This window comes from Misgurnus anguillicaudatus, chromosome 6 (genome assembly GCF_027580225.2).
Source record: "Misgurnus anguillicaudatus chromosome 6, ASM2758022v2, whole genome shotgun sequence".
In the NCBI taxonomy this organism is placed as follows: domain Eukaryota; kingdom Metazoa; phylum Chordata; class Actinopteri; order Cypriniformes; family Cobitidae; genus Misgurnus; species Misgurnus anguillicaudatus.
In genome coordinates this window covers 18,083,262-18,110,588 of record NC_073342.2, presented here as the reverse complement: position 1 = coordinate 18,110,588, position 27,327 = coordinate 18,083,262, and the positions used below count along the sequence as shown (strand labels likewise).

Here is a 27,327-nt window from a genome sequence, read left to right as displayed (position 1 = left end):
TTTTTATAACTTACTTTCCTTGGACTTCATTGTTTTACAATGCAAAAAAAAATTATTTTCAAAAAAAAAATTCTTAGTATTTTTGTCTTGTTTTCAGTAAAAATATCTAAAAATTCTTAAATTAAGATGTATTTTCTTGATGAGCAAAACAACCCAAGAAAATAAGTCTAGTTTTTAGACCAAAAATATCAAATTTAAGTGATTTTGTGCATAAAACAAGCAAAAAAATCTGGCAATGGGATAAGCAAAAAAATCTTGAACATTTTTCTCAAACACTTAATTCAAGAAAAATTTGAGAAAAATTTGCTTACCCCAGTGTCAGATTTTTTTTGCTTGTTTTATGCACAAAATCACTTAAATTTGATATTAAATTGATATTATAATGATATTATAAGAAAAAGCATAATTTTTTTTGATATTTTAACTGAAAACAAGACAAAATACTAAGAACATTTTTTTTTGAAAATAATTTTTTGCAGTGTACCATTATAATAAAATTCCTTAATGTAGTGTGTTTTAGGATTTAATGGTAATTGGTTCCAATCTGCCAGATAACACCAACAAAACCCAACACATTACCATTAGAGACCCACATAGACCATTGTAGTCTCCATTAAAACCAATACAAAGCCCATTATAACCATTAAATCCAGTAGAATTTCTGTAATGATATACATTTAACCAAATATCTGTCTAGCTCTATATTTCTATATTTTTTTAATGCACGTTACTTAATAAGGGACAAATCGAAATGTATGGTTATTAACATTTTCACACATTTTGTATTTAACCTAGAATATATACCTGGGATATGTAATGTCACCATGTAATAATGTTCATACAAGTTATGATCAAATTCAAAGTGATTTGACATGACGAGATTGTGAACATGAGATTATAATCTTATTGTAAATAGGTCAGTGAGTCCACATCATACATCACTTGTATCCAGGTGTACATTAATCTTTTCAAGCATGTCATCGCATTAAAGGTTTTTATGTTAGGCTACTGTAGGACATTTGTGCATCCCATTACAAATTTAATAATAATATATATTTTATAATTTCATATTTAGTAAAATATCTATAGAATATATCATAGTTTTATAAAATCCAGTTTCAGGAACGCTTTCATCATTTTCTAAATTCTACCGCCATCTAGTGGTCGGAACATATACGTTGCATATATTTTATTTAAAAAGAGTTGAGCGTCTGTATGTTATAAAAATCTTTATATAAAAGAGAAAAGAGAATAAATGCCACAAAAAATATAAATATTTAGTAAGAGTGAAAATAACTTAGCAAGACATATAAATAATCTAAAAAGAACTGTTTGTGGTACCAACACTAAAAGTTTATTTTCATTTCATTTTTTGTGTCATCTCTTCAATGTAACGAAAAAACACACAATTGAAAACAATCATTTGACAAAAGAGTACATCTAGTAAAAAAGCTATTCAGTGCTTTCCAGACAACGTATTCTCTTACTGAAAACAAATGAACTCATGATGCCATTAAATACATTAGTGTGCAGTTTACTAACAGATACTTTACAAAACATGTAAAACAAGGGTGAGCAAAAATATATCTTGCTGGACAAAAAAATGAGATCAACACTTTGAAATTGATTGAGTTATTTCAGATGCAAACTCGAGCTCTTTTGATTTCTGAACCATCAGCCAAAAAAATTATTTTCTTGTAACTCTTCTTGCCCTTGTGTATATAAAATCTTATCAGCCATCCCCACATACTGTACATGATACTAAAATCCGTCGGTTTTCTCTACAGGGTTTTCTGTGCATTTTGCCCCATCAAGCAATATTGCGTTGTTGGTGACCAATGCGAAAACTTTCCATCAAAGTCCAGTAGCAAAATGCACAAGAGAAAGCATTTACCATTCATCTTGTTTCAGAATTAATTTTCCCTCAGCAAGCAAAAGACTTAAAATGTCAAAGGCATTGTGGTGATATAATCCAAATATAACTCACTTATTTTTTGGTGTCCACATTTTAAATCTTTTCCGAGCTGAAAAACACAAAAGGCACTTTCAACACCTGTAGCATAACCATGGCATGAACAGAAGTGATGGGACGTAATTATTTGGTGTACAAGACCTACTTTTCTTTGACCGACTTGACTGAAATGTGTAGGACAAAATACAAACGCCAAGGGAGAATTAGACTAAATCTGTGATGCTAGACACTAAGGCACAGTATGCTTTGGTGATTTTGCTATGTAAATTCCCTTTCTTCTGTAGTCTCTTAATTTGAAAATATTTTTTTTGAAAAACACTAATGTGGTCATAAATCCAAAGAAACATTGAAAATTCACAAACACAACTGACCAGTCCTAGTTAACCTAAATAACAGGTGGTGATACACGAAAAGCTGTTTGTATCTGTTTGTCTTTAACATTTCTAGTGGCCTGATTTATGTGCATTCTGTAATTCGTATATTGTATTAAGAAAACTCTTTAGTTTAAGTATCTTTTTTTTGTTTTAGTATCTGTAATCGTAGGTCACACTGAAAGAGCCCGTGTGCAGCGTAAGGCAGGCGGTTCCACATAAATAATACAGTACATTTTTAATGCTCTTTTAAAAAAATTAAATTCACTAAGAGTGAAAAACACCCGGGGGTAAAAGTCTTAGTGTTCAGTGTGAGAATAACAGATAGCACAACAGAAACAAAGCTTGCGTGTACTATACCGATACAACTTTATATAAGCAACATCCTTCCGAAACAATGTCAGTTAAACACATCAACCAGGTTAATAACAAATAACGTAACAAAACCGTACCTCCAATTTACTGAAACAAACAAACAAACACGAATGACAAAAATGATAATAAATGTAATTATTTTAGACCCCACCCAAAACGTGACAAAAGCCTTTTGGGTGGGACTGATACAGGCACAGCCGCTTAAATTGAGGTTGTGAGTCATCGAAAGGCTTGTTTTAGTCCTCTACAGCCATTGGCTGTGTAGTTGGCTAAAAGTCTCCGTGAATATTAAGTCTCTAGTGTTCAGTTTTTCCTCTCTGTGGCCAGCAGGGAGCTGAAATCCTCTTAGTTTGATTCGTACGGAGCTTCAATCCTTGACCAGGCGGTAGATGTGATGCTGTGCGCCGTGCTCGCTGTTGGAGACCTCGAACACGCAGGCCATGCACAGCAGGGTCTCTTGCGTTTCTCTGTTCGTCACCACCTGCGACAGCGCATAAAAAGTTGTTGTCAGTAATCGCTGAGACCAAAACAGAGTTTATATAAACAACAGTTTACAATTAAAGTCAGATGATGGGGTCGTGGGAGATGTCATGGCAACCTACTTCTTCAATAGATTTCCTTACAAGAGTCCTCCTGCAATGCATTTACTTACTGTATACTGTAGATAACTGAGGTATTGTAATTATGAAGTGTGTTATAGACATTGTGTACAATTTTAAACTTATTAAATAGCATGCATTTAACTATGTGAATAAAAATGTATTACAAATGTGATATATAATTTGTTATTTGTAATGATATTAAATAGCATGACTTACCAGTAGGATGGTGAAGTTCTCTAGTACGCTGTTCATCATGTATTTCTCAGGCAGATGTTTCAGTTTGTGGATGAAGTTGATCATGTATTCACACATGGGGGACCGATTGATTTTATAAACGAAACGGCCATTCTCAAACCGTGCATATTCTGTCTAAAAGAGGAAAGAAAAGACCACTTAACCTTCATTTTTATTTAGTTTTCAGTGATTGGTAAACAGAAATTAGTGGTGAAATTTATTGTAATAATAATCATAATAACAATAATATTAACACCAATAATAGTAATGGTAATAGACAATAATGATAATAATAGTAATAAACAATAATAATAATAGTAATAAAAACTGTATAAATAATAATAATAACAATAATAATAATAAAAAAAACAAATATTAATAAATAATAGTTATAGTAATAAATAATAATAAAAACAACAATACTACTAATAGCAATAATAGTAATAAACAATAATGATAATAATAGTAATAAACAATACTAATAATAAGCAAATATTAATAAATAATAATAATAATAATAATAAATACTGATAGTTATAACAATAAATAATAGTAATAAACAATAATAATAATGAGAAGCAAATATTAATAAATAGAAAAATCTAATAGTTATAACAATAAATAATAGTAATAAACAATAATAATGATGATGATGATGATGATAATAGTAATAAGCAATAATAATAATAATAATAATAATAATAATAATATTAATAAGCAAATATTAATAAATAATAGAAAAAACTAATAGTTATAACAATAATATTCATATTTTTATTAATAGTAATAAAAACAATAATACTAATAGTAATAATAAATACTGATAGTTATAACAATAAATAATAGTAATAAACAATATTGATAATAATAGTAATAAACAATAATAATAATGAGAAGCAAATATTAATAAATAATAGAAAATCTAATAGTTATAACAATAAATAATAGTAATAAACAATAATTATGATAATAATAATAATAAACAATAATGATGATAATAGTAATAAACAATAATAATAATAAATAATACTAACAACAACCATAATACTAATATTAGTAATAATAATAATGATAATAAGAATAATAATAAACAATAATATTCATATTTTTATTAATAGTAATAAAAACAATAATACTATTAGTAATAATAAATAATGATAGTTATAACAATAAATAATAGCAATAAACAATATTGATAATAATAGTAATAAACAATAATAATAATGAGAAGCAAACATTAATAAATAATAGAAAATCTAATAGTTATAACAATAAATAATAGTAATAAACAATAATGATGATAATAATAGTAATAAACAATAATGATGATAATAGTAATAAACAACAATAATAATAATAATAATAATAATAATAATAATAATAAGCCAATATTAATAAATAATAGAAAAAAAACTAATAGTTATAACAATAATATTAATATTTTTATTAATAGTAATAAAAACAATAATACTAATAGTAATAATAAATAATAGTAATAATAACAACAATGCAAATATAAACACAAATATTTTTGTAGTTATTTTTATAATAAAAATTATTATTATTAACCTCCTATAACCTGGTGTCCACATATGTGGACAACACATTTTTTGTTGTGTGCACCATAATGCTTATTTCTGTGTAACTGGTGACATAATTTTTTTCAAAAAGAGCTTCATGGTCAAAGAAAATATTTGGTTATTATATTTATTGGTTCTTCCTAACTCCAAATAGCTGGAAGAAATCTAAAATGCAACCCAAATCAAAGCTCAGGTCTTAGGCCGTTAAATACTTATTATTTAGTTATTTTTATAATAATTAATGTAAACATTCCTTTAAATGAAGTGCAGACAGGACTCTTTAGTTCTCAAATGATTTCTAAATCCATAGCATGTTTGGATCCATTCAGGTATAGTTGGATTGTAAAAACAGTGGCAGGCAGCTATTTGTAAAAACTTAAGCTTGTAGTTAGAATGTAGTTTCACAAACTTTTTATCATACATTTATTCACATTTATCTTCATCATCATCTAGCTTTATTCAATTAATATTCCTAAATGTATTTAATTTGAAGCTCAGCGATTTCTCACCTCAACTTTTTCAACCACTTGTTTTCCGAAGGAGCAGACTTTTGTCGAGCAGGTGATGGTCATATTCTCTGAACTTTCGTAATGACTGGTCACGCCGTAAAACGCTCCAGAATCTTCCTGGATGTTACAATTCAGGTCAGCCTATGGAGACATCAGATAATAATTTAACATCGATAAACGAACAAACAGCATTACAAACTGCTGACAGAAATGCAATTCAATGCCAGATTGTATGTGCACACGTTGGCAAACATATATATTTAAGGAGTAATGCACTTCACATTAACAGTAAACTTAATCTTTAGGCACTTAAACTTTCAAAAGAGTCTCTTCTGATATCCATCAAGGCCAAAGACACCCAGAATGGCCTTTCAGATGATTTTAATGAAACATTTTGCAAGTTTTTCAGTTAAAACAGTGAATACATCAAGCACCACTGAAAGGCAGATGAGAAAAACTCAAGGCTATAAATCAAGATTTATTACAAGTGCCACGAACCGAAATGAAAAGCGTAAGGATGCAGTTCGGCAGCTGTTCTTCTACTAAAAAACATCTTTTAATAATAGCAAACAAACAAGGCGTATGTTTGCAGGTATAGAAAAAACAGCTGTGTCGAGCTCAAGCATCCCAGCTAAGACTTTAATAAGAATCAACCTCTAGCAGTATATAAATAAACAGACAGAGAGAGAGAGAGAATACACTTTATATCGCTCTGTACAGGATGTAGCTGGCTGCTTCGCTCATGTGCCTGCACCTGCCGTCCACAGCGGCAGGTGTTCAAATAAAGCGTCTCTATCTAACTCGGCATCAGCAGTATTGAAGGACGCCACTAGTTTGGTTACACATTCAAACCGCGCTGGGATTAAATACACGACTGGAGGCTTTTAAACAGCACTTTAATCACATCTGATGCTTTCAGCTGGCCGCATTCAGACAGACACTGGTGGCTAGTGGCCGAACCGTTAAGTACCGATTATACTACAATCCTGTGGTTTTATTGCAACAACTTTAATCTTACATTTATGTATTCGGCAGACGCTTTAGTTCATTGCATTCAGTCTATACATGTGCCATGGAATCGAACCCACAACCTTTGCGTTGCTAATTCTAAATTTAAAATAGTTCCTGTAGAAAATTGCATTAGGAATACAAACGGTTGCTTTGGGATTGCAGGGAACACACAAACTGATAAAATGTATAGTTTGAAGTCGTTTTGGATAAAAGTGACATACCCAGAATTTGACCAGGAAGAAGGCGTTCTGTGGACCTTTTCCGAACAGCTCCTTCAGTCCGCCCTTCTTCTCTGGGAATTTGTCGAAGATTTGACATATGTCCACCGTCTCCAGGAGCGCGTCGCTGTACGAATAATTCGTCTGGCCGATGTGCACAAACAGATGCTTGTTGTACTGCAGAGAGAGAGAGAGAGATTGAAATTAGATCACAGGCTATTGAAAATGAATTTAAAAGGCTTTTGAAGAAAACTGCATTAGATATTGGTTGTCAAGGCAAGAATGTGTTTTTATAGTTTTATTGATTATAATCCTATCGCCAAATGTTGAGTAATGAAGCATTTAAAATCCGACAGAAGAGAAGTTTGTGTAACTGGACACTTTTTACGTATTGTTGCATACAGAAGATTAATAGCTGTTGTCATGGCAAACCAAAGGGACGACCATTATATAGAGATGCTGCCAACATGATAGATTACATGGGTCAGCTATGAGATGGGCACAAGCATAACTTGCAGATCAGGGCATGTAGTTCTCAGGTTTTACTTTTAATTCAACAATGCACCACAAAGTTAACTATAGCTAGAGACTAGTTAGGCTGTGTATTGTGAAAAGCGCTATACAGCACGCATAAAAATGACTGATGATGTCTGAGATGTTTTCCTTTAGCTTAACACTTAAGCGAGTAATGCCAAGGTCGCGGGTTCGAGATTGTAATACATGTTACAAATCTACGTCTTTGGTAGTGTAAATGAAAAGCAATTTTATTTCAGAGACAGCAAGGCTGTTGGATAAAGACAGCTCTTGTGTCACTGTGTCTGCTGTACATGTAAATCTCACCGACTCTGGGTCCCGCTGGTGCTCCAGGAAGGCTGAAAACTCTACCAGACGTAGTTTGGTGGTGCCGATGGACCGCCCGTGCCAAGCCGGCCTTGCGTTTGATGGGGGTGTCGGGGACTCGTAAGCTGCGAACAAACACAAGCGCTTTATAGAAGATGTACTGCAAACTAAGTTCTCATCTGCCATACAATAAAGTTCTAATTTTTTTATCTGCTTAAAAAAAATCGCCACGTTTATTTTGTGTCACCATACTTACTCGTGTAACTACTCATGTAACAGTCTTTAAATAGGGAAAACATGGAAGTGTTTGGTGGCTTCTAAATTCATCTCTGTTTGGATCCTAAGGAATGAATGGGGCTAGGCTAAATGCTAACACATTCACCACACGCTGTACAAAGATTAAGTGCACGCATTGAATAAAGATAGGTATGTATTAATTTGTCTACGTTGAGGTAAGAACATAGTCAAATATTGAAAAACTGTGGTGTTTTCCTTTAAGTTCTTTTCATTTCAATCACCATTTATCCATTACTACTTTATTTTGGTGTTGCGGTGTGACAAATAGATTTCACAAATTATAAATATTTGATGTAGTTTCAGTTAATAAGGTCTTAAAAGCTGCATGCACAGTTCTTATAAAGTATGATTCGTATAAAGTCTAACTACCCACATAAGCAAACATACACGTTCCTGAAACATAATTACATTAAGTGTCGTCATATAATCGAGAATATACACACCTGTAATGGCTGTGGCAGTCTGGATTGGATAATTCTGTTGCGTGAATGGTTTAATGCTAAGAAAAAAGACAATTATGACAAGGTGTCACATTAAATGCAAAGGTTGCTTAACTAATCACCATGGGGCGGTTTCCTGGACAGATCTTATTTTAGTCTGCATGTGTGAGCTGCTTAATTTAAAAACACCTTTCTTAACATGTATCAGTGCAATTGTTTTGTCTCAAGATGCACACCAGCATTGTTTTTGTAAGGTTTGTTTGTAAAAAATACTTAAAGGGACACTCCACTTTTTTTGAAAATGTGCTCATTTTCCCATAGAGTTAAACGTTTGATTTTTATCGTTTTGGAATCCATTCAGCCGATCTCCAGGTCTGGCGCTACCACTTTTAGCATAGCTTAGCATAATCCATTGAATCTGATTAGACCATTAGCATCACACTCAAAAATAACCAAAGAGTTTCAATATTTTGACCTGTGATGTAGTGATGTTACGCACTGCCCGAAAATAGTCCCCTTGGTAACTTTCAATAGCAGGGCACTATTTTTAGGCGCTGCTTAATATTATTGCGCCTGCTGCAGCCATGTTACAGCAGCAAAGTCCTTGATTATTACGCCAGAATGAGAATATAGTTCCTATTGTCATAGAAAATCGCAACTTTTAATTTTCCATCGGTCTTAGTACACGATGTAACTACAGAAGAGTCAAGTTTTAAATAGGAAAAATATTGAAACTCTTTGGTTATTTTTTTTAGCGCAATGCCAATGGTCTAACCAGACCCAACGGACTATGCCAAGCCATGCGAAAAGTGTGTGCGCCAGACCCGGAGATCAGCTGAATAGATTCCAAAATGGTAAAAATCAAATGTTTCACTCTAAGGGAGCTGGAAAATGAGCATATTTTCAAAAAAAAGTGGAGTGTCCCCTTAAAAGTCCTAATATAGCTTAGGCCTAGTCCTGGATTAATCTAAACCCTGTCCGGGAAAACGCCCCTATATCTATATGCTCTATACAAATATAACAAAGTCTAAAAGTTAGCGTAACTTAAGCTACGTGTACTTACTCTTGCGATGATCCCGGCTGTCCTGTTGACACCTGCCAAAACTTGAAAAGCAAGAAAAATACAGTATTTAATAACACATATAAAATCCACTTATGTGGAAAGTATGAATGTAATGACATTACAGATGCATGCTTGTGCTAAATGCTACTGGATTTAAGGTGGTATATTGGGTGTCTTACCCCTGCTGCTCCAGGCAACGTGGGTCGTGGGATCCCTGCCAGTCCCAGTCTGTTGTGGATGGCCGTGGCCGAGACGATCTGTGCGGAAGACATCGCTGCCATCCTGTTGATGGCATCATTCTTCGTAGTATGGTCCTTTAACAACATACAGAGGAAATTTAGCTACCTTCAACCCGGCTAATATTGCAATAAAAAACATTTTCGAATATTTCTATTAAATGCATCTTCAAAAACAGTTCAGCGTGTAATGCAGGATGAAAAGGGCTGTATAATTTCCAGCTTTGTTATTCAACAAGGTTAAATCTGTTTTGTTAACACCTCAATAAGTAATTGTGATTTAAATGTTTATATTTCATAATATACATTTTGACCTTGTAAATCTGAAAATATCAAGCCAGAAATTAAAACAAGCTCTTAATATTTACTTTGCATACAAAAATTTCCACAAGCTCCTTAAACTCAACCAGTTACATTGACTAACATAAAAACACTAGAGATGAAATGTTACTCAGTCTGTAAAAATCCAGCTAAAGCCATTTTTTGTGAGATTTCTACATAAAATCGTCCTACATAATGTAAAGAACATTGTGTGAAAATATAACCTTGATATCTTTAATAATGTTGTTGTAATATTGATGTTTATCTCCCTAAATGCATTCTTAAAATACTTTGTTTGTTAGCCAATCAATTTGCATTTATATTAGTAGTGAAATGACATCACGGCTACGTGGAAATGTTGAGTAAGTGAATTGTCATTCGTTGTTTAACCACCAGATGCCACAGCTGCTCAAACATATAATCCCTTAACCCCCCCCCCCCCAAAAAAAAAAAAAACACAGTGGGTCACAACATCAGCCTTAAAACATTCAAACTGTCTTAATCCATAAACAACTTCATCTGAATGACTAAAAATGCAACAACATTTGGTACAAAGTAAATAGATGCTCGTGCATTATCATACAAATAAATAATAAGTTGCCTTTGAATTTGACCCTCATACTGCAAAATAAATCATAGATTCACCCTGAACATGCTCAAGTCAAGCCGTAAGTCACACACTGGACGCAGGGCATGTCAAATATTGCCCGGCTTGTCCTTCTAAACAAGCACACATTTGTGCCAAACAGGAAGGAAACAGATAACACGCAGAAGAAAAGAAGTTAGCCAGTCGACTGCATACTAAGAAGGGCAGTAACAAGCTGGAAATCTAGGTTACGGACAGCCGAACAGCAGGGCACCCGTCCACACACAATGCTCAATACGGATATGGCCGAAGAAAGCACATGCTAAACAAACAGACTGTGTCCAACACGAGATTGGCATGTACCTTTAGCTTGGAGTGAAATTCTCTGGATTTCCGTCGGGCAAGAACCTGAATGTGACTGGAGACCTGGTCACACACACAGACACGCAAACAGACACAAAGGAACATTTTGTAACCATGGAGATGAAAGCCTTCCTGCCATTAGGCACAAAAGCATGTCCTTTAATTACAAACTGAACATCTAACACAACCTTTAACATCACGAGAAGAAGGATGAAAGGTGACTGATCAGTAAAACTCATTTTTAATCATATTAACTAAAATTGTAAAGATGAATTTAAAGCACAAAGCAACAGGTGTTTAATGTTGTGAAGTATGCTTCAGTAAAGGCCACATTAGGAGGAAGATATCAAGAATGCTTGAAAGTAAATATAATCCAGCCTCTTTAAAAACAGTATTATTATTATTATTATTTCAGGTCTTCAAAATCTCATACAAAAATTATGTATAAAATATATATACAAAACACAAATATAGTGTTAGCCAAAAGTGATGTCCTTCCTTAAATTTAAATATGTTATTAAGCTCAAAAATTGTATGCATGTTGCATTGGGTTGTTTGGAATATAAAGTAAAGTTCAGGTTTGAGAAGAATTCAATGAGGCTTGGCAAAAAAATATTAATCAGTTTATAAAGACAACCCAATGACTACAAAACAATGACAAAAATAAATATTACCACAAAAGAGGATCAACAAATATATTAATAACAGATAAAATTGTTATCAGTGTTTGCTTTATTACCTGTTTTTCTCTATATTTTTTTGTATATTCGAATAAAACCCAGATTTCTTAATACGCTTTTATGTAAATTTAAATGTATTTAAATAAAATTGCTTTTATGCCAAATTATTTATCCAATAAATTCAATAAATTAGGGGCGATTCCCAGATGGGCCTTATTCCAGTTCCAGACTAAATTGCATGTTTGATCTCCCTGAACTCATTGCCAGCATTTTTTTTGTGATTTTCACAAAAGTTTTACAAAATGCCTTTCAGGAAAATTATCTTCTAAAAATATATCAAATTAAAAAAAACTTCAAGGGGCGGTTTCCCGGACATGGATTAGATTAGTCCTAGACTAAAACACTTTTAAGAGCTGTCCAAACTGAAAACAACTTGAACTGACATATCTTAAAATACACCAGTGCCCTTTGCTTTGCCTCAAAATGCACACAGGTAATGTTTTTAGTAAGGCATGTTTGTTAAAACTAGTTATATTTTCTAATTAAACTAAGGCCTAGTCCTGGATTAAGCTAATCCCTGTCCGGGAAATCGCCCCCAAATTGTTTTCTTTTTATAAACTCTTAACTCTTTCCCCACCATTTGAGTTATCTTGTCAATTAAGAGAAAACATTTGCATTAAAAAAGTGTTGATGAATTTTAATGTTAATCCGCAATACCGCAATTATCCAATTACCCAAAAAACTGAAGCCAAAACGTTATTTACTAATTTTAAACCACAAAAATCACAAAAAAATGCTGGCGGGTAAACTTTCTAAAAAATGGCTGGCGGGGAATGAGTTAAATATGGGTAGGTTTCTTCAAAAATAAAAAATTGTGAGCAAAAAGCTAAAATAATTGCATTTTTTAAAAGGAATTTTGTTAGAGACCAGATTCAGAACGATCATCAAAACATACACAGAGTTTAAAATTTATTACATTTGTTTTTGCTTCACTTTTTCATAAATTGGTTATCCATCTAGTGGATAATAGCGGAATTACATATTGCCGTAAAAACTCGTCAGGGAAGTGTTTTTAGCAGAGAATTTTTCTATTAATTGACGAGATAACTCTAACTTATTTTAACATATATCAGTGTCATTATTTTGTCTCAAGATGCACACACCAGTATTGTATTTTATACGGTTTGTTTGTAAAAACTACTTAAATGTCCTAATATAACCCAGGCCTTGTCCTGGATTAATCTAAACCCTCTCCGGGAAACCGCCCCATAGTGTTTTGTCCATTGTGTACTGTTCACCTCATATGTTGATGGTTTAATCTAACCATAAGGGGCATTAAAAGCAAACATTGTACAAATTTCTCCCCAGACATCACTTTTGGACACTACTGTATAATATGTTTGTAACATTAACTAACCTGCTTTCTTGTCCTTGTCTTTCCTGTTCTGAGTTTGATGTATCTGGCGATTAATTCATTCCGACCTGTAAAAAAACACAAATGAATGCTTAAACATGGACCATAAAAATTGCATAACGTATTAAACCTGAATCAGGTGACTTCAGAACAATCACATTGCATTGGTACGCTACAGTTTTATTTAAAGTTACAGTATTTAAAGGATAACTTGAGGTAAACAAAATTGCGTATATGTACCTTTAACTCAAATGGTGGATCACAGCAAAAGTCATGGGTTTGATTTGCAGGGAACACACATACTGATAAATAAAAGTATAGCTTGCTTTGAAAAAAAAAATATTATAATTCTTCTAAATGTTTAATGTCATAAAATTAAATGTGACGAGTTTGTGTGGAAGAAAGTCATATGGTTTTGAAACGACATGAGGTTTGAATAAGCTATGACAAAATGTATATTTTCGGGTGAACTATCCCTTTAAGGACAACACATCTGACTCTAAGCCAATAAAGAGCGTCAGGGTATTTTCTTCAGCCAGCTAGTACCCAACGTGCCTGCGGTGTAATCTCTTCTAACCCAGAACCGGGCCTCTCTATTCTTTCACACACAAACACGCGTACACGCTCTCGCACACACGCTCCGCGCGCACACAATACGGGCATTCATGCACACCCTCCTCTCAGATCAAAGGACCCTCCAAACGGCCAGCTGTGAGCATGCTTACTAGTGCATAATTCTGTCCTTTCACTCACTTGAAAACATGCTCAGCTGGACTTGGCAGACCTGCAAAACAACCTCCAGAGAGAAAAGAGACTTAAAGAGTGAGAGAGAGAAAGACAGGACGAGAGAGTCTGTTGAAAAGTGTTGAGTTTTGAGAGTACCCCGTGGAGCTTGATAGACAAACTAAAGCACAAAGTGATCAAGACACCGATTCAGTCTTGGCAGAAGATAAGATCAACACCATCATTACAGAATGACTCCACATTACTGATCAACACAACTGTGCTATAGTGATGCTATCAGATGGTGTTTTTATTCAAATTAGGACACCGAATGGTTATCATCATATTTACATTTTACTAAGAGCTTGAAAGCAGTGTATTACCATCGTTCATGGTAATATATTTATTTATTTATTTATTTATAAAACCTTGTACTTTACTGTTAGTACTTATTGAGTTAACGAAGTAAAATAGACTCTTAGAATAAAAAATAGAACAGGCTGATTGAATGAAATTATATCTTATGCACACCACTATGTGCACTTTAAACACTTAAAGGTGCAGTATGTACATTTTTGTGGCATCTAGTGGTGAGGTTGCGCATTGCAACCAACGGCTTAGTCCACTGCTCACCCATAGAAAACGCATAGAGAAGCTACGTTAGCCACCATAGGACAAACATGGCATCGTCGGAGATGACTTAGTAAAAAAGTTTGTACGTTGAGGGCTTCTGTAGAAACATGGCTGTACAAAATGGCGACTTCCATGTAAGGGGACCCTCGGTATTTGTAGATAAAAACATCTCATTCTAAGGTAATAAAAACATAACGGTTCATTATAAAAGGTCTTTATACACCCCTGATCATATAGTTTTGTATATTATTTTGCAGTTCTGTCAAGAGATCCTTCTAAAAATTACATACTGCACCTTTAAAGTCACAATGAAATTAAAATGAAAACTGTAATTTTTTATGGAATATTGTGGGATTTTTTATAAACGACTTCTGTTAACTTCATTATTTAAAAAAAATTAATGTGCCCCCTTAATCAAAAACGCTAATAACCTCGAAACCATCTCTTTTAACTTCCGGTCACTTGGAATGGCGCGAGGACGGGCCCGGAAAAAGATTGCATCAATTAGCAGGTGGCAACAACTTCAAAAGATCCAATCAGTTCTTGATGGACGAAATCAAGTCCTACCCTACCTTTTTTCTTATTTCAGAAGCCGTTTCATTCGGATATACATCAAGCGGGGAAAATAAGACAACGCTACTTCCGTCTCATGCCCCCTTTAAGGGGCGGTAACACTACACTTTTTTTCCATTGACTTCCATTCAAACGCATGCTTGTGCGAAGATGTTCGCATTTCGCTGCGTACCTGGTGAACTCTGACCTGCGAATTCGTATCACGTGAAGACATGAGCAGCAGATAATCGATATCTGACCTCTTTCTACTGAAAAGCAAAGATGGACGAAGCATTCCCCACCCATATTCGCAGCAACGTCCGAAACATATTCGCATGCTCAAAGTCTAGTGCAACCGCACCAGTTTTTTACGCGAACGTGAGGGTTTCGTCATATCAAGAGTGCACACATACTGTACGCGCACTGCCGGATTATTGCAACCCCACATGCATTGTACGCAAAGGTCGCGCATACGCCTACAGGAGAATGTAGTATGTAGCCCAGGAGATGCATTGCATTTTGTCGCAATGCGCATGCATTGAACGTCTGTGTACAAATAAGTCAAATAAATTATACATTGCAAGGCGGTCTGTTTAACCCTGCGCGTATGTTTGCGTATACGTTAAAACAGACTATATATGTGATAGAGTCGAGCCTACCAGCTCGCTTTCTATGGAACAATGTGAGTTCGTGTGGGATTGGAAAAAATGATGGCGCACCCGCAGATGTTCTTTCGAATAAGTGGAATTTATTTACAGTGCCAAAAAAAGTTCTCCACAGTGAAGAATATATACACGTTGCTGATCAAATGACCAAAAAAAATCCAAAGTACCAAAAAAAATAAAAATAAAATAAATGTAGAAAAATAATCCAACACAGATATATATTTACAGATGAGACAGGTATCCACCATATACCAAAAGAAGTTTTCTTTTCGCTTGAGGCTCCACAATAGCACTCTCGCCCTGACTTGGTAAACAAGCCCACCTTTAGGTTTGGCCTCAGCTTATATAGGTCAAGCCCCGCCCCGTTTTGGGCCATACCACTTTTGGGTAAGTATAACATTTCATATCTCCACAAGTACCCCATTTACTTGCCAATTATAATTCATTAAACATTTCACCCACACATATATATTCATATCATATATATATATATATATATATATATATATATATTGACACAATCCATTACCACTTAACCCAATTACACAAATCTTCACATATAAATAAACCTAGGAATTCCCACTCAAAAGAAGACAGTGGTTTTTCCCGATTTGGGTCACAGTGCGCCGACGCGAACCAACCTGTGACGTCATAATCGGCCGCCGCTCGTTCACTCGGTTTGGCCAACGCAGCGTGCCCCATCAGGAAACGTATACATATACAAACAACACAGAAAGGACAAGACAAGTGCAGTGTGAGTGTATGCAACGACCAGTAATGGAAATATCTATGAATGGGGAGTGAAGTAAATGAGAGAATGTCCAGGTGTTATCAGAATCGCGTGTGCACCCGCTCCTCTAATAGCGCAACGATGGAAGGAATGAGGTCAGTAAATGTGTATGTATGTGTGCATGTGTTCATGTGCTGCTTCCCCAGCGGTGGCAGTTAATGTGACTTCTTCACATTACCTTCCCCCTCTCCAAGCCGCGTACTGGCTGGAAACCTGGACAGGTAGTCGGCTACCACGTTCATTCTGCCAGGTCGATGTTGTATCTTGAACTTGTAGGGCTGTAAGGCAAGGTACCAACGTGTAACTCTGGCATTGTGATCCTTCATGGACTGAATCCAAGTTAAGGCCCGGTGGTCGGTTTCTAGATCAAACTCTCGACCCAGAAGGTAATAACGCAAGCTGTCCAGGGACCATTTAATGGCGAGACCTTCCTTCTCAATTGCTGAATACCTAGTCTCCCTCTCCAGCAGTTTGCGGCTGAGGTAAACAACTGGCTTTTCCTCCCCGGGGCTTCCCTGGGCAAGGACCGCTCCAATTCTGACTGCTGAGGCGTCCACTTGTACTAAGAACCGTTGCGAGAAGTCTGGACTCTGTAGGACGGGACTGGAACACATCTTCTCTTTTAAAGTTGTAAAGGCTGCCTCGCAGTCATCAGACCAGGGTATCGGATTCGCCACTGCCTTAGACAACAGGTTGGTCAGGGGAACTGCAATGGAGGCAAAGTTTGGTATGAATCTCCTGTACCATCCTACAAGTCCCAAGAATGACCTCATCTCCTTCTTGGTCTTTGGTTGTGGGCTCCTTCGGATTGCCTCCACCTTATCCACCTGTGGCTTCAGTTGTCCATTGCCTAGGCGATAGCCTAAGTAGTTTGCCTCTTGCCTGGCCCATTCACATTTCCTAACATTTAAAGTCAGTCCTGCTTCCTCTATCCTCTTCAGGGTTTGTTGAAGATGTTGCAGATGCTCTGACCAAGAGTTGCTATGGATTACCACGTCATCCAGGTATGCCGCCGCCCAATCCTCACAGCCTTGGAGAACTCGGTCCATCAGTCTTTGGAAGGTTGCTGGGGCCCCATGAAGACCAAATGGGAGGACTGTAAATTGGAACAGCCCTAGTGGTGTTCGGAAAGCTGTATATGGTTTGGACTCTGGATTAAGGGGTACCTGCCAATACCCTTTACATAAATCTAGCGTGGTGATGTATTGGGCTTTTCCAATCTTCTCAAGTAGATCATCCACTCTCGGCATAGGGTAAGCATCAAATTTCGACTGAGTGTTGAGCTTGCGGAAGTCAATGCAGACACGCAGGGAACCATCCTTCTTCGGGACAATCACCACTGGGCTGCTCCACTCACTCGTTGAAGGCTCAATCACTCTTAACTCCTTCATCAGTTTGATCTCCTCTTTTAATGGTTCCACCAGTCTTTCCGGCACCCGGTAAGGATGTTGGCGTGCAGGTGATGGGTCGGAAAGGTGGATGGTGTGTTGGGTCAGCTCCGTCCGTCCCGGCCTCTGACAGAACAAAGCAGGAAACTGGTTTAGGAGGTGCTGCAGTTCTGCCCTCTTAGCCTCTTCTAGGTGCTCTAAGCTCACCACAGATGGCTGTCTCCTTGCATCCTCAGATTCCTCTTCCTCCTCCACCTCAATCCTCCTCACCAACAGTGATGTCTCTGTTCCTTTACCAGGCGGCTCCTTCCACTCTCTTAACAGGTTCACATGGTAAGTCTGTCTGGTCTTGCCCTTGTCCGGATGATGAACTTCATAAGTTACTGGCCCCATCTTGCGGATCACAGCATATGGTCCTTGCCATTTAGCCAGTAGCTTGCTTGTTGAAGTTGGTAATAAGAGTAATACCTTCTGTCCCGGTTGAAACTGTCGTTGTCGGGCGTGTTGGTCATACCATCTTTTCTGTGCCTGTTGCTTTTGTTGTAGGTTCTCTTTGGCTTGTTCTCTGTACTGTTCCAGACGATCTCGCATCTCTAGTATGTACTGTATAATGCCTTTATCCTCCTTTTTGGATGCCGGTTCCTCTTCCCAGCTTTTCCTTAGCAGGTCCAGGGGTCCCTGTACCTGCCATCCATAAAGGAGCTCGAACGGTGAGAATCCAGTGGATGCCTGGGGTACCTCTCGGTAAGCAAAGAGGACAAACGGTAACCACTTATCCCAGTCTCGTCCTGTGTCTGCAACAAACTTCCGCAGCATGTTCTTGAGGGTTTGGTTGAACCTCTCCACCAGGCCGTCTGTCTGCGGATGGTAGGGAGTTGTGCGGATGGCTGTGATGCCCAATTGCTTGTTCAGCTGCCCCATCAGTCGTGACATGAAGTTGGTTCCTTGATCTGTAAGAATTTCCTCGGGTATGCCGACTCTGGAGAAGAGTTGCACGAGAGAATGAATGATCTTGGGTGTGGTGATAGAACGAAGTGGAAAGGCCTCTGGATACCTTGTGGCGTAGTCGCTGATGACCTTTTTGAGCTTTAGGGTCACTTACTCAAAACACATGGAATAATAATAACTACAGGAATTATGTTGTAACAAATAATCCCAAATTATAATTTGTAAAAATGTGATTTTAGTATTTCATCAGTAAGGATTTTTAAAAATTTACAAGACTTTTTTAGGATGTTAAATACATCTTTGGTATCCCCAGAGTACGCATGTGAAGTTTTAGCTCAAAATACAATATAGATAATTTATTATAACATGTTACAATTGCCACTTTGTAGGTGTGAGCAAAATGTGGTCGTTTTTTTAGGTGTGTCATTTCAAATGCAAATGAGCTGATGTTTGCACCAAATGGCAGTGCTGTGGTTGGATAGTGCAGATTAAGGGGCGGTATTATCCCCTTCTGACATCACAAGGGGAGCCAAATTTCAATGACCTATTTTTTCACGTTTGCAGAGAATGGTTTACCAAAACTAAGTTACTGGGTTGATCTTTTTCACATTTTGACCAATTGTAGCACTTAAACATCAGATTTTTATGATATGTCCCCTTTAAACATTAAAGTTCACATCTTTTCTGAGCTTTAAGTGGTTTCTTTCCTTCATTATTTAGCTCAGACGACACATTTCAAAATCATGAAAAAATGTAAAGATGTAGTAGTATGTTATCTCTTTAATTTTTGTCTATAAGATAAATGTAAAACATCTAAGCAATGTCAATATACACACCAATAACGGGGATACATTAGAGTGTTCTGATGATGACTAAGCAATGTCAGGGAACGTTAAACTCTAAACACATTTCTCTTCGAGTATCTGTCCGAGTTTGGTGATGACTCAGCACTGGACCATTAAAAGCACATGACTGAAATAATCTTAAAAGCAAACACAAGGGATGAAGAACTCTTACGAACTGAATAACGGAATACAAACATTACAGAATGTGGTTAAGTGAACTGGCCTAAAAACTGCCCTTAAAGTTTGCCATGGAAAAACCCAGTAAGGTGGAGGCCTTTAGGGTCAACCCCATTCCTTTAAAGTACCGACGTTATGCTGGTGGATGCTGTCGTGCCATTAAAGGTAATCAAATAAGAATATCAGCTAATGTACTAAGATCAGGTGCTTTATTAAAAGTCACTTTGGATAAAAGCATCTGCCAAACGCATAACTGTAATACTACGTAATGCAAGTAGATTGAGGCTTGTCAATCATTCCGATTTCAGACTCAAAATACTAATCACGTTTGATGTCCCGAATCACCGCTGACATGAAAGGCTGTGACATTCAAATTTGATCTACTATTAATGTTTATATGGGTTATCTGAGAGCACATCAATGTCACAAGTGTTTAGCAGCGTTAAATCTTTATATTACAAACTTTTTTGCTTCTTGAGCTCCTTGTTTTAGGATAACTCAGGTCTTTGTTTTAAGAATGTTTGAATAGGGTTTTTCACTATGTGGGTCATTGCTTTCCCATACACAAATCCTTCATGTGGCCGGTACTATTTTTGGCGCCATTTCAGTGGCCTTTCTAAGAGACCTTGTCATTTATTCGAGCTTAGCATAACCACAGATGCAACACAACGCTATACAACATTAACTACTGTGTTTAAAACAGGGAAAAACAAGAAGATAGATAGATAGATAGATAGATAGATAGATAGATAGATAGATAGATAGATAGATAGATAGATAGATAGATAGATAGATAGATAGATAGATAGATAGATAGATAGATAGATAGATAGATAGATAGATAGATAGATAGATTTGTTGTTTTAGAAGTTTAAATGTGCATCCATATTAAGATACAAACAGAAAATACAGGAAATATGTACCAAAAAAAAAATTCAGGACTAAATGTCTTCTTTAGGCATCGTCAGTGTTTAAACACATCTTCATGGTTTTTGAGCAGAATCTTTAAAATTAGAAATTAGGAATTTAGAAATTTTATTTTATTTAGGTTTAATGGTGCATTCACACCAAACGCGGAAGAGGCGTCAAGTGCGAGTTATTTACATGTTAAGTTGCAAATGTCGAGGCACGGATGACGCGTATGGCGCGAAATTGAGCTTTGTTGCGTAATCCGCGCGAGTTGAAAAATCTGAACTTTGGCGGATTTTCACGCCACGTTAACCAACCAGGAGCTTTCTTTAACAGCGATGTGATTACAGGAAGCGAGCGGAGACAGAAAAACAAAACAACAATGTAGGACAATCATCATCGCTACACAAGACATCATCGTACTTTTACAGGAATTACAAAGGGTCTTGTTTTGGAAGAAAGTGAGTGAGGAAGTCGAACAATCTGGTTAGTTTACTCAAATTGACCTATATAAGCCCATCACATGACACAAATTTATGTGTGAATGTCTCGAATGACTAGAAAATGTTCTGCGTCTGGTGTGAACACAGCGTTTGAGGCGTCAAAATCGCGTCTATTGTGTCTAGTTTGCCGCTTGAACATTTTGAATGCATTGGCATGTCTAGAGCGAAGTAGACGTGCAGAAAAAGCAAGCATTTGACGCGCGTCAGAGGCGAAATCCGCTTCTCGTGGGAGGGGCAAATGCTATGCGGTTTTCCGTTTGCCCCTTAAGTGGCTGATGTTGATCGTGCATTCATCGAGAGAGTTACCGGTTTGTATTTAGTCACCTTACTATAGGGGGAAAATAGTTTAAAAAACCTCAGGAATGCCGCGGGTCGATAAACGTCACGTGACTCAAAAGTGAAATGTGTATTAACAACTTACCAGGTTGCCCAATGTCCTCACTGACACTCTTCCAAGCGAGGTCCTTTTTATTCCTGTCTCTATAGAAATAAGAACTTGTGTCGTATAGCTCCGGGTGACTGCTCACGGACAATATCAAGCGTCCCTCCATGTTGAATAAGTGACTTCAGGCGGGGCTGCCGCCACAGCAGCAAGCAGGCTCCTGATTGGTTAATGCAGCGTGAAAATCCGCCAAAGTTCACATTTTTAAACTCGGGCATCAGCCACAAATTTGCGTTAAACACAAAATGCACAAAAAGCACCATTCGCGGGTACCGTGCCAGATGCTTAATCCGCGCCATTCGCGCAACCTAGACGGGCGAATGAGGCGGAATCGTGTCTACTGCGGCGCGCTAAACGCCTCATTCGCGCCGCGAGACCTCCAGACGCACGTCAATGCGTCTTCACATAAACTTAACATTGAAATCACTTGCGCTTGTTGCCTCTACCGGATGGTGTGAACGCAGCATAAGAGATCCTGCAGTTTCCTGCTATTGCTTAAATGGAAGTTTAGAGTTTACCCTTAAATCTTGAAACATCAGTTTACATTTTTATACAGCTTTTAATAGTATATACACGTTTCCTGTATTTTCTGGATGTATTTTATTAAAGAGACTGAGAAACAATTATTTATGTTCACTATAACATTGCAAAAACAACAAATCTAATTCTGGCATGGTGGCCTAAGACTTTTACACAGTACGATAGATAGATAGATAGATAGATAGATAGATAGATAGATAGATAGATAGATAGATAGATAGATAGATAGATAGATAGATAGATAGATAGATAGATAGATAGATAGATAGATAGATAGATAGATAGATAGATAGATAGATAGATAGGTTTGTAGGTAGGTAAGTAGACAGCCAGACAGCCAGACTGAGTTTCTGTTCATGTCTTCAGATGGCTCACAAGTATCAGGGTGTTGGCTTTAGGGTGTAATGGTGACGGGGGGCAGAAACCCCACATTTTTGGGACAATGACTGTGCTGCCTTGCCAGGCCTGATGGATGACTTTAAAGTATAGGGGTGCTATTAGAATCACAATGGCCTAATTTAACAATACAAAGATTTTTTTCTGTAGGAGGTCCACAACTCAGGAATGAGGATCATAAACTCGGTGCCTAATATGATGATGCGCAGTTTTGATTTTTAATGGCCATCATAAAAATATACACCTAACAATGGGAAGATCATGGGTTCAATTCCCAGGAAACACATCAACTGTACCTTTAATGCACCATAAATCTTTTTGGATAAAAGCATCTGAGAGATGCATACATGAAAGCACATGACCTGTTGCAGGGTTGGCTTATATTCATATAAAAGAAAAGTAAAATAGAGATATCAAGGCCACAAAAATTACACCTACAGCTTCATTTTAATTTATTTTATCGGGCTTCCAACCTCGATTAGAAAGATCATTTTAGTTGCCAATTATTTTGTGCTGGTGAACTTCATGGCTGTGTTGGTCCACCAGTATTTAGTTAAGAGCATTAAAATTCATTGGGGTCTGAGCTGGTGTTTTCAGCAGGGATATTATTACTTCAGCAATACTACCCCAAAAAATCTTTACTCCACCCTTCATGCCCAATTTGATTTTAATTACAGGTGTCCACTTTCTTTCTGGGTGCCCTGAAAGCTATAAACCTGCACAACGACGTTTATGATTATGATCAGAAAGATTTCTGAAGTATTCTGCTTTGACTGAATCACACTACCAGAGTAATAATAATCCACCTGATTTACCGTACAACCACTCACGATAAGAAACAACAAAATGCCATATGGTTATAAGTAAAGGTCAGCCTCCAAAAGCAGATGGTGATTTGAACAATCCCCTTTCTGGGATTGAGGGAGCTTAGACCGATATGATCAATGCAGGTGTTTCCCTGAGAGCAGGATCGAGGGGTGCGGCCAGTTTTTTTCCTGCCAGATAAAGCCATTCACACACACACACACACATACACACGCTTATATGCACACACATGCCTGCTAGCATCTGATTAGAGTTAGCCAGCTGTCCGCTGTGACGGGTAGAGCCCGTAACTCGATGACACCCCTCCGTCCGCAACCCATTTTCAGAGGGAGGGTCTGAGGGAAAATTCAAGGCCAGATGGCAAGAGACCGTGACGGAAAGTCTTTTCTTTTCCAGTGGACACCCCACCAACAACCCCTCCCCATAACCCTCGTCCCGCCAAAACTGCCATGATTATTTAGTGAAACCAAATCGGAGAGGAAAGTCAAGCATACGGTGACCCTGACAAGTGCTTTGACACTTCAGACACACTTAAAATGCTTTCATTTGTTTGTTATTTAACAAATAATGAGAGCAAATGGCATTTTTAGAAAGAAATATAGTACAAACAAAACCACAAAAGATGCTTTCTAAGTTTCAAATAGTTTAACAGATGTTTGTTTAAAGGAAAACACCACCATTTTTAATATTTTACTATGTTCTTACCTCAACTTGGATGAATGGATACATGCCTGTCTTTTTTCAGTGCGTGCGCTTAGTCTTTGTGCGGCGTGTCGTGAATGTGTTGGCATTTAGCCTAGCCCCATGCATTCCTTGGGATCCAGGCAGGGATGAATTTAGAAGCCACCAAACACTTCCATGTTTTTACAATTTAAAGAATGTTACATGAGTAGTTACACTAGTAAGTATGATGGCACAAAATAAAACGTTAAAAAAAGATAGGTATGTATTAATTTGTCTAAGTTGAGGTAAGAACACAGTCAAATATTGAAAAACTGTGTTGTTTTCATTTAAAGGAAGGGCAAAATGTATTTGGACACTTTCTGGTTGTTAAAGGTCAATGGAAAAGGAACTATTTTATCATTTACTCAACTTTATGTCATACAAAAGATAATGTTTTCAAGAACGTTGGCAACCAAACTTTCTTGGACACCATTGACATCCATTGTATGGACACAAAACCACTGAGAATTTTCTAAAAATATCTTTTATATGTCGCACAGAAAATAAGTTTTGAACAACATGAGGGTGAATAAATAAAAATACAGAATTTTCATTTTTGGGTGAACTATTCCTTTAATCCGATGATGTAATGTTACTCTGTTACCCACTAAAAATTGCAGGATTGTTTTTAACCCATGCTGGGTAAATATTGGAAGAACACACAGCTGGGTTAAAAATAACTCAATGTGAGTTATTACAACGCAGGGGTGTGTTCTGTCCAATATTTACCCAGCATGGATTAAAAACAACCCAGCAGTTTTCCGAGTGCATAGGACACCTGTATGAGCAAACTTCAGCTTTTCCACAATCCAATAAATTCCCAGCGCTTAAAACTAAATTATACATTTTATCTAGATTTCACAAAAATCATTATGGTTGCAAATGCTGTTTCATGTCAACCACCTGTAGCTCCATTGGTACACTGTTAGTCAAAATACTGTATGTACTGGGGCTGTACACTTTAAAAAGGTCCTAATATCTGTACCATTAGGTACCAATATGTACCTTTGAAGTACTGATATCAACTTTTAAGATGAAAAGCTGTACTTTTTGAAAGGGTACAGCATGGCCCCAGTGACAGATGGGTACATATTTAAAATTTTTTCTGACAGTGTAGAGCATTGCATTAACAACACAAAGGTTTAAGGCTTTAATTCCCAGTATGATATAATGTATACCCTAAATCAGTGTTTCCCAACCCTGGTCCTCGGGCACCCCCTCCCAGAAAGTTTTAGATGTCTCCTTATTTAACACACCTGATTTAAATCATCAGCTTGTTAGGGAGACATGTTTACCATTTTAGAAGGAGGCTGATGAGTCAAATCAGGTGTTTTAAATAAGGAGACATCTAAAACTTTCTGGGAGGGGGTGCCCGAGGACCAGGGTTGGGAAACACTGCCCTAAATGGATGAAAGTGTCTGCCAAATCCATAAATGTAAATATAAACTCTTAGATGTTTTATAAAAGTGTAAACTATAAAACGCTGTTGTTTTTACAGCCCATAATCTGCTGTCTCTAGTTTGGAGTCACAGCCCACTGCAGTATGTTTTACATTAAAAGCCCTAAAAGCATCTACAATGGTCCAGTACCAAAAGGCCTCCAGAAAGCTGAAAGCTTTGCTTCTCTTCCTCCGATAGAGAAGCCAAACTGGAAACACAGCATGGAAGGAATTGGTTTGGAGCTCTTTTCTTTAATGGGAGCAATTAAGCATGCTTCCTGTGTGTGTGCGCGGACATGCACGCGAGTACAAGTGCGTTTGTCTGACTGTGTCCTAACATGGTGCGCCGGCTGGAAACATCACACCAGTCTACTGAAAATCACACACGGAAAATCCAAGCGGCCCCAAATGACCCCGCTCTTGCTTTCTACCTCATTTCGTTCAGCTTGATAAAGTTACCTTGCGCATACTTTTATGATCAGAGAGCTGTCTGTCTGCCAGGGTACGACTTTAAAGTCTGATGGTTTTAATTACGCTGTTTTTCTTGAGATCTCGGATTAATGGGGAATTTAGGAAATATGGCTTGTGTGGTGATTTGTCTTGATGCATGCACTGCTAACTAGAAAATGTACAGTAAGTGTTTGACCATGCAAATGCTGCCTCAATGCCAGGGTGTTGATATGTGGTTGCTAAGGTGTTCTGAACGGTTGCTAGTGTGTTTCTATGCAGATGCTAAGCTGTTCTGGGTTAAGGTGACGTGGGGCCTCATTTATAAAGCGTGCGTACACACAGATTTGATCGTAAAGTGTTAATATTTATAAAAACTGTCTTTGACGTGGAAAAGTACTTAGCGCCACACCCGGGTCTGAGAAGACGTACGCATTTTTCCTTGTCCGATTGCTGCAGGTTTTTGGAAAATATGCCATTCTTGCTGCTCGAAAAGGGTTTAAACATTGCCAATCGCTTTTCAGGCCTTCCAACAAAACTCAGTTTTTTATGATTGTTGCGCAAAAAAATCTTTGATCTTGCGGCACGTTTTCTTAAAAAACGCGATGGAGTATGCGGGATATTTATGCAATTTTATGCGCTAAAATTGCGGGAACTTGCAAAAAATGCTGGAACTTGCCAAAACTGTTTGCAGCTTTTGCAGCTTTTCATTGATGTTCACGTCACATAATCACGTCACTTCATAACGTTCCCATGGCAACAGGAGACATGCCTCGGTTGTGTGAGGTAAATGTAACATTTTTCAACTTTCTGCTAAGATATATCTGATTTTTGCTACGAAAATGAGGGGATTATGAAATCATGCAAGCCACGCATATTTTGATCACGAAAATTTGCAATCTATGCTACGAAAGTGCGGCGTATTTTAAAATAAAATGTGTCCCCCGCATAAATATGCAGACTTTGGCTGGTTATGCGTTGAATTATGCGATCGCATAATCACGTTTTTCGGATGGGAGTGGCTCTATTATATGTCTATGACATTAATTAGGAATCGTTTAAAGGCGGAGATCTGAAACTGCTCAGATGCGCACAAGTTCAAGATCATTTGCGATTCATAGATTTCACATCTGAAACAAAGGGGTACTCGCTTTTTCTGTGCGTACGTTTGGTTTATGAATCACACATACCCATTTTTGATAAATGATTGTAAGATCAAATGTAAGATGGTTTTTACGCTGCATTTTATAGACCGTTTCATTGGGCGCATG

General features: G+C 37.0%; 1 protein-coding gene across 1 annotated transcript in view; it reads right to left on the bottom strand.

Moving 5' to 3' along the window:
• Positions 1-2,590: 2,590 nt before the first annotated feature.
• The window catches only part of tead1a (TEA domain family member 1a), a 46,213-nt gene continuing 21,476 nt past the window's right edge, over positions 2,591-27,327 (bottom strand). Inside the window, exons 4-13 of the mRNA XM_055192642.2 lie at positions 13,116-13,180; positions 11,019-11,081; positions 9,692-9,826; positions 9,513-9,553; positions 8,453-8,508; positions 7,713-7,837; positions 6,876-7,049; positions 5,644-5,784; positions 3,537-3,689; positions 2,591-3,199 (exon numbers count right to left, since the gene is read on the bottom strand). Of these exons, the coding sequence (XP_055048617.1) occupies positions 3,086-3,199; positions 3,537-3,689; positions 5,644-5,784; positions 6,876-7,049; positions 7,713-7,837; positions 8,453-8,508; positions 9,513-9,553; positions 9,692-9,826; positions 11,019-11,081; positions 13,116-13,180 (1,067 nt within the window). The 3' untranslated portion in view covers positions 2,591-3,085. The remainder of the gene's footprint in view (positions 3,200-3,536; positions 3,690-5,643; positions 5,785-6,875; positions 7,050-7,712; positions 7,838-8,452; positions 8,509-9,512; positions 9,554-9,691; positions 9,827-11,018; positions 11,082-13,115; positions 13,181-27,327) is intronic.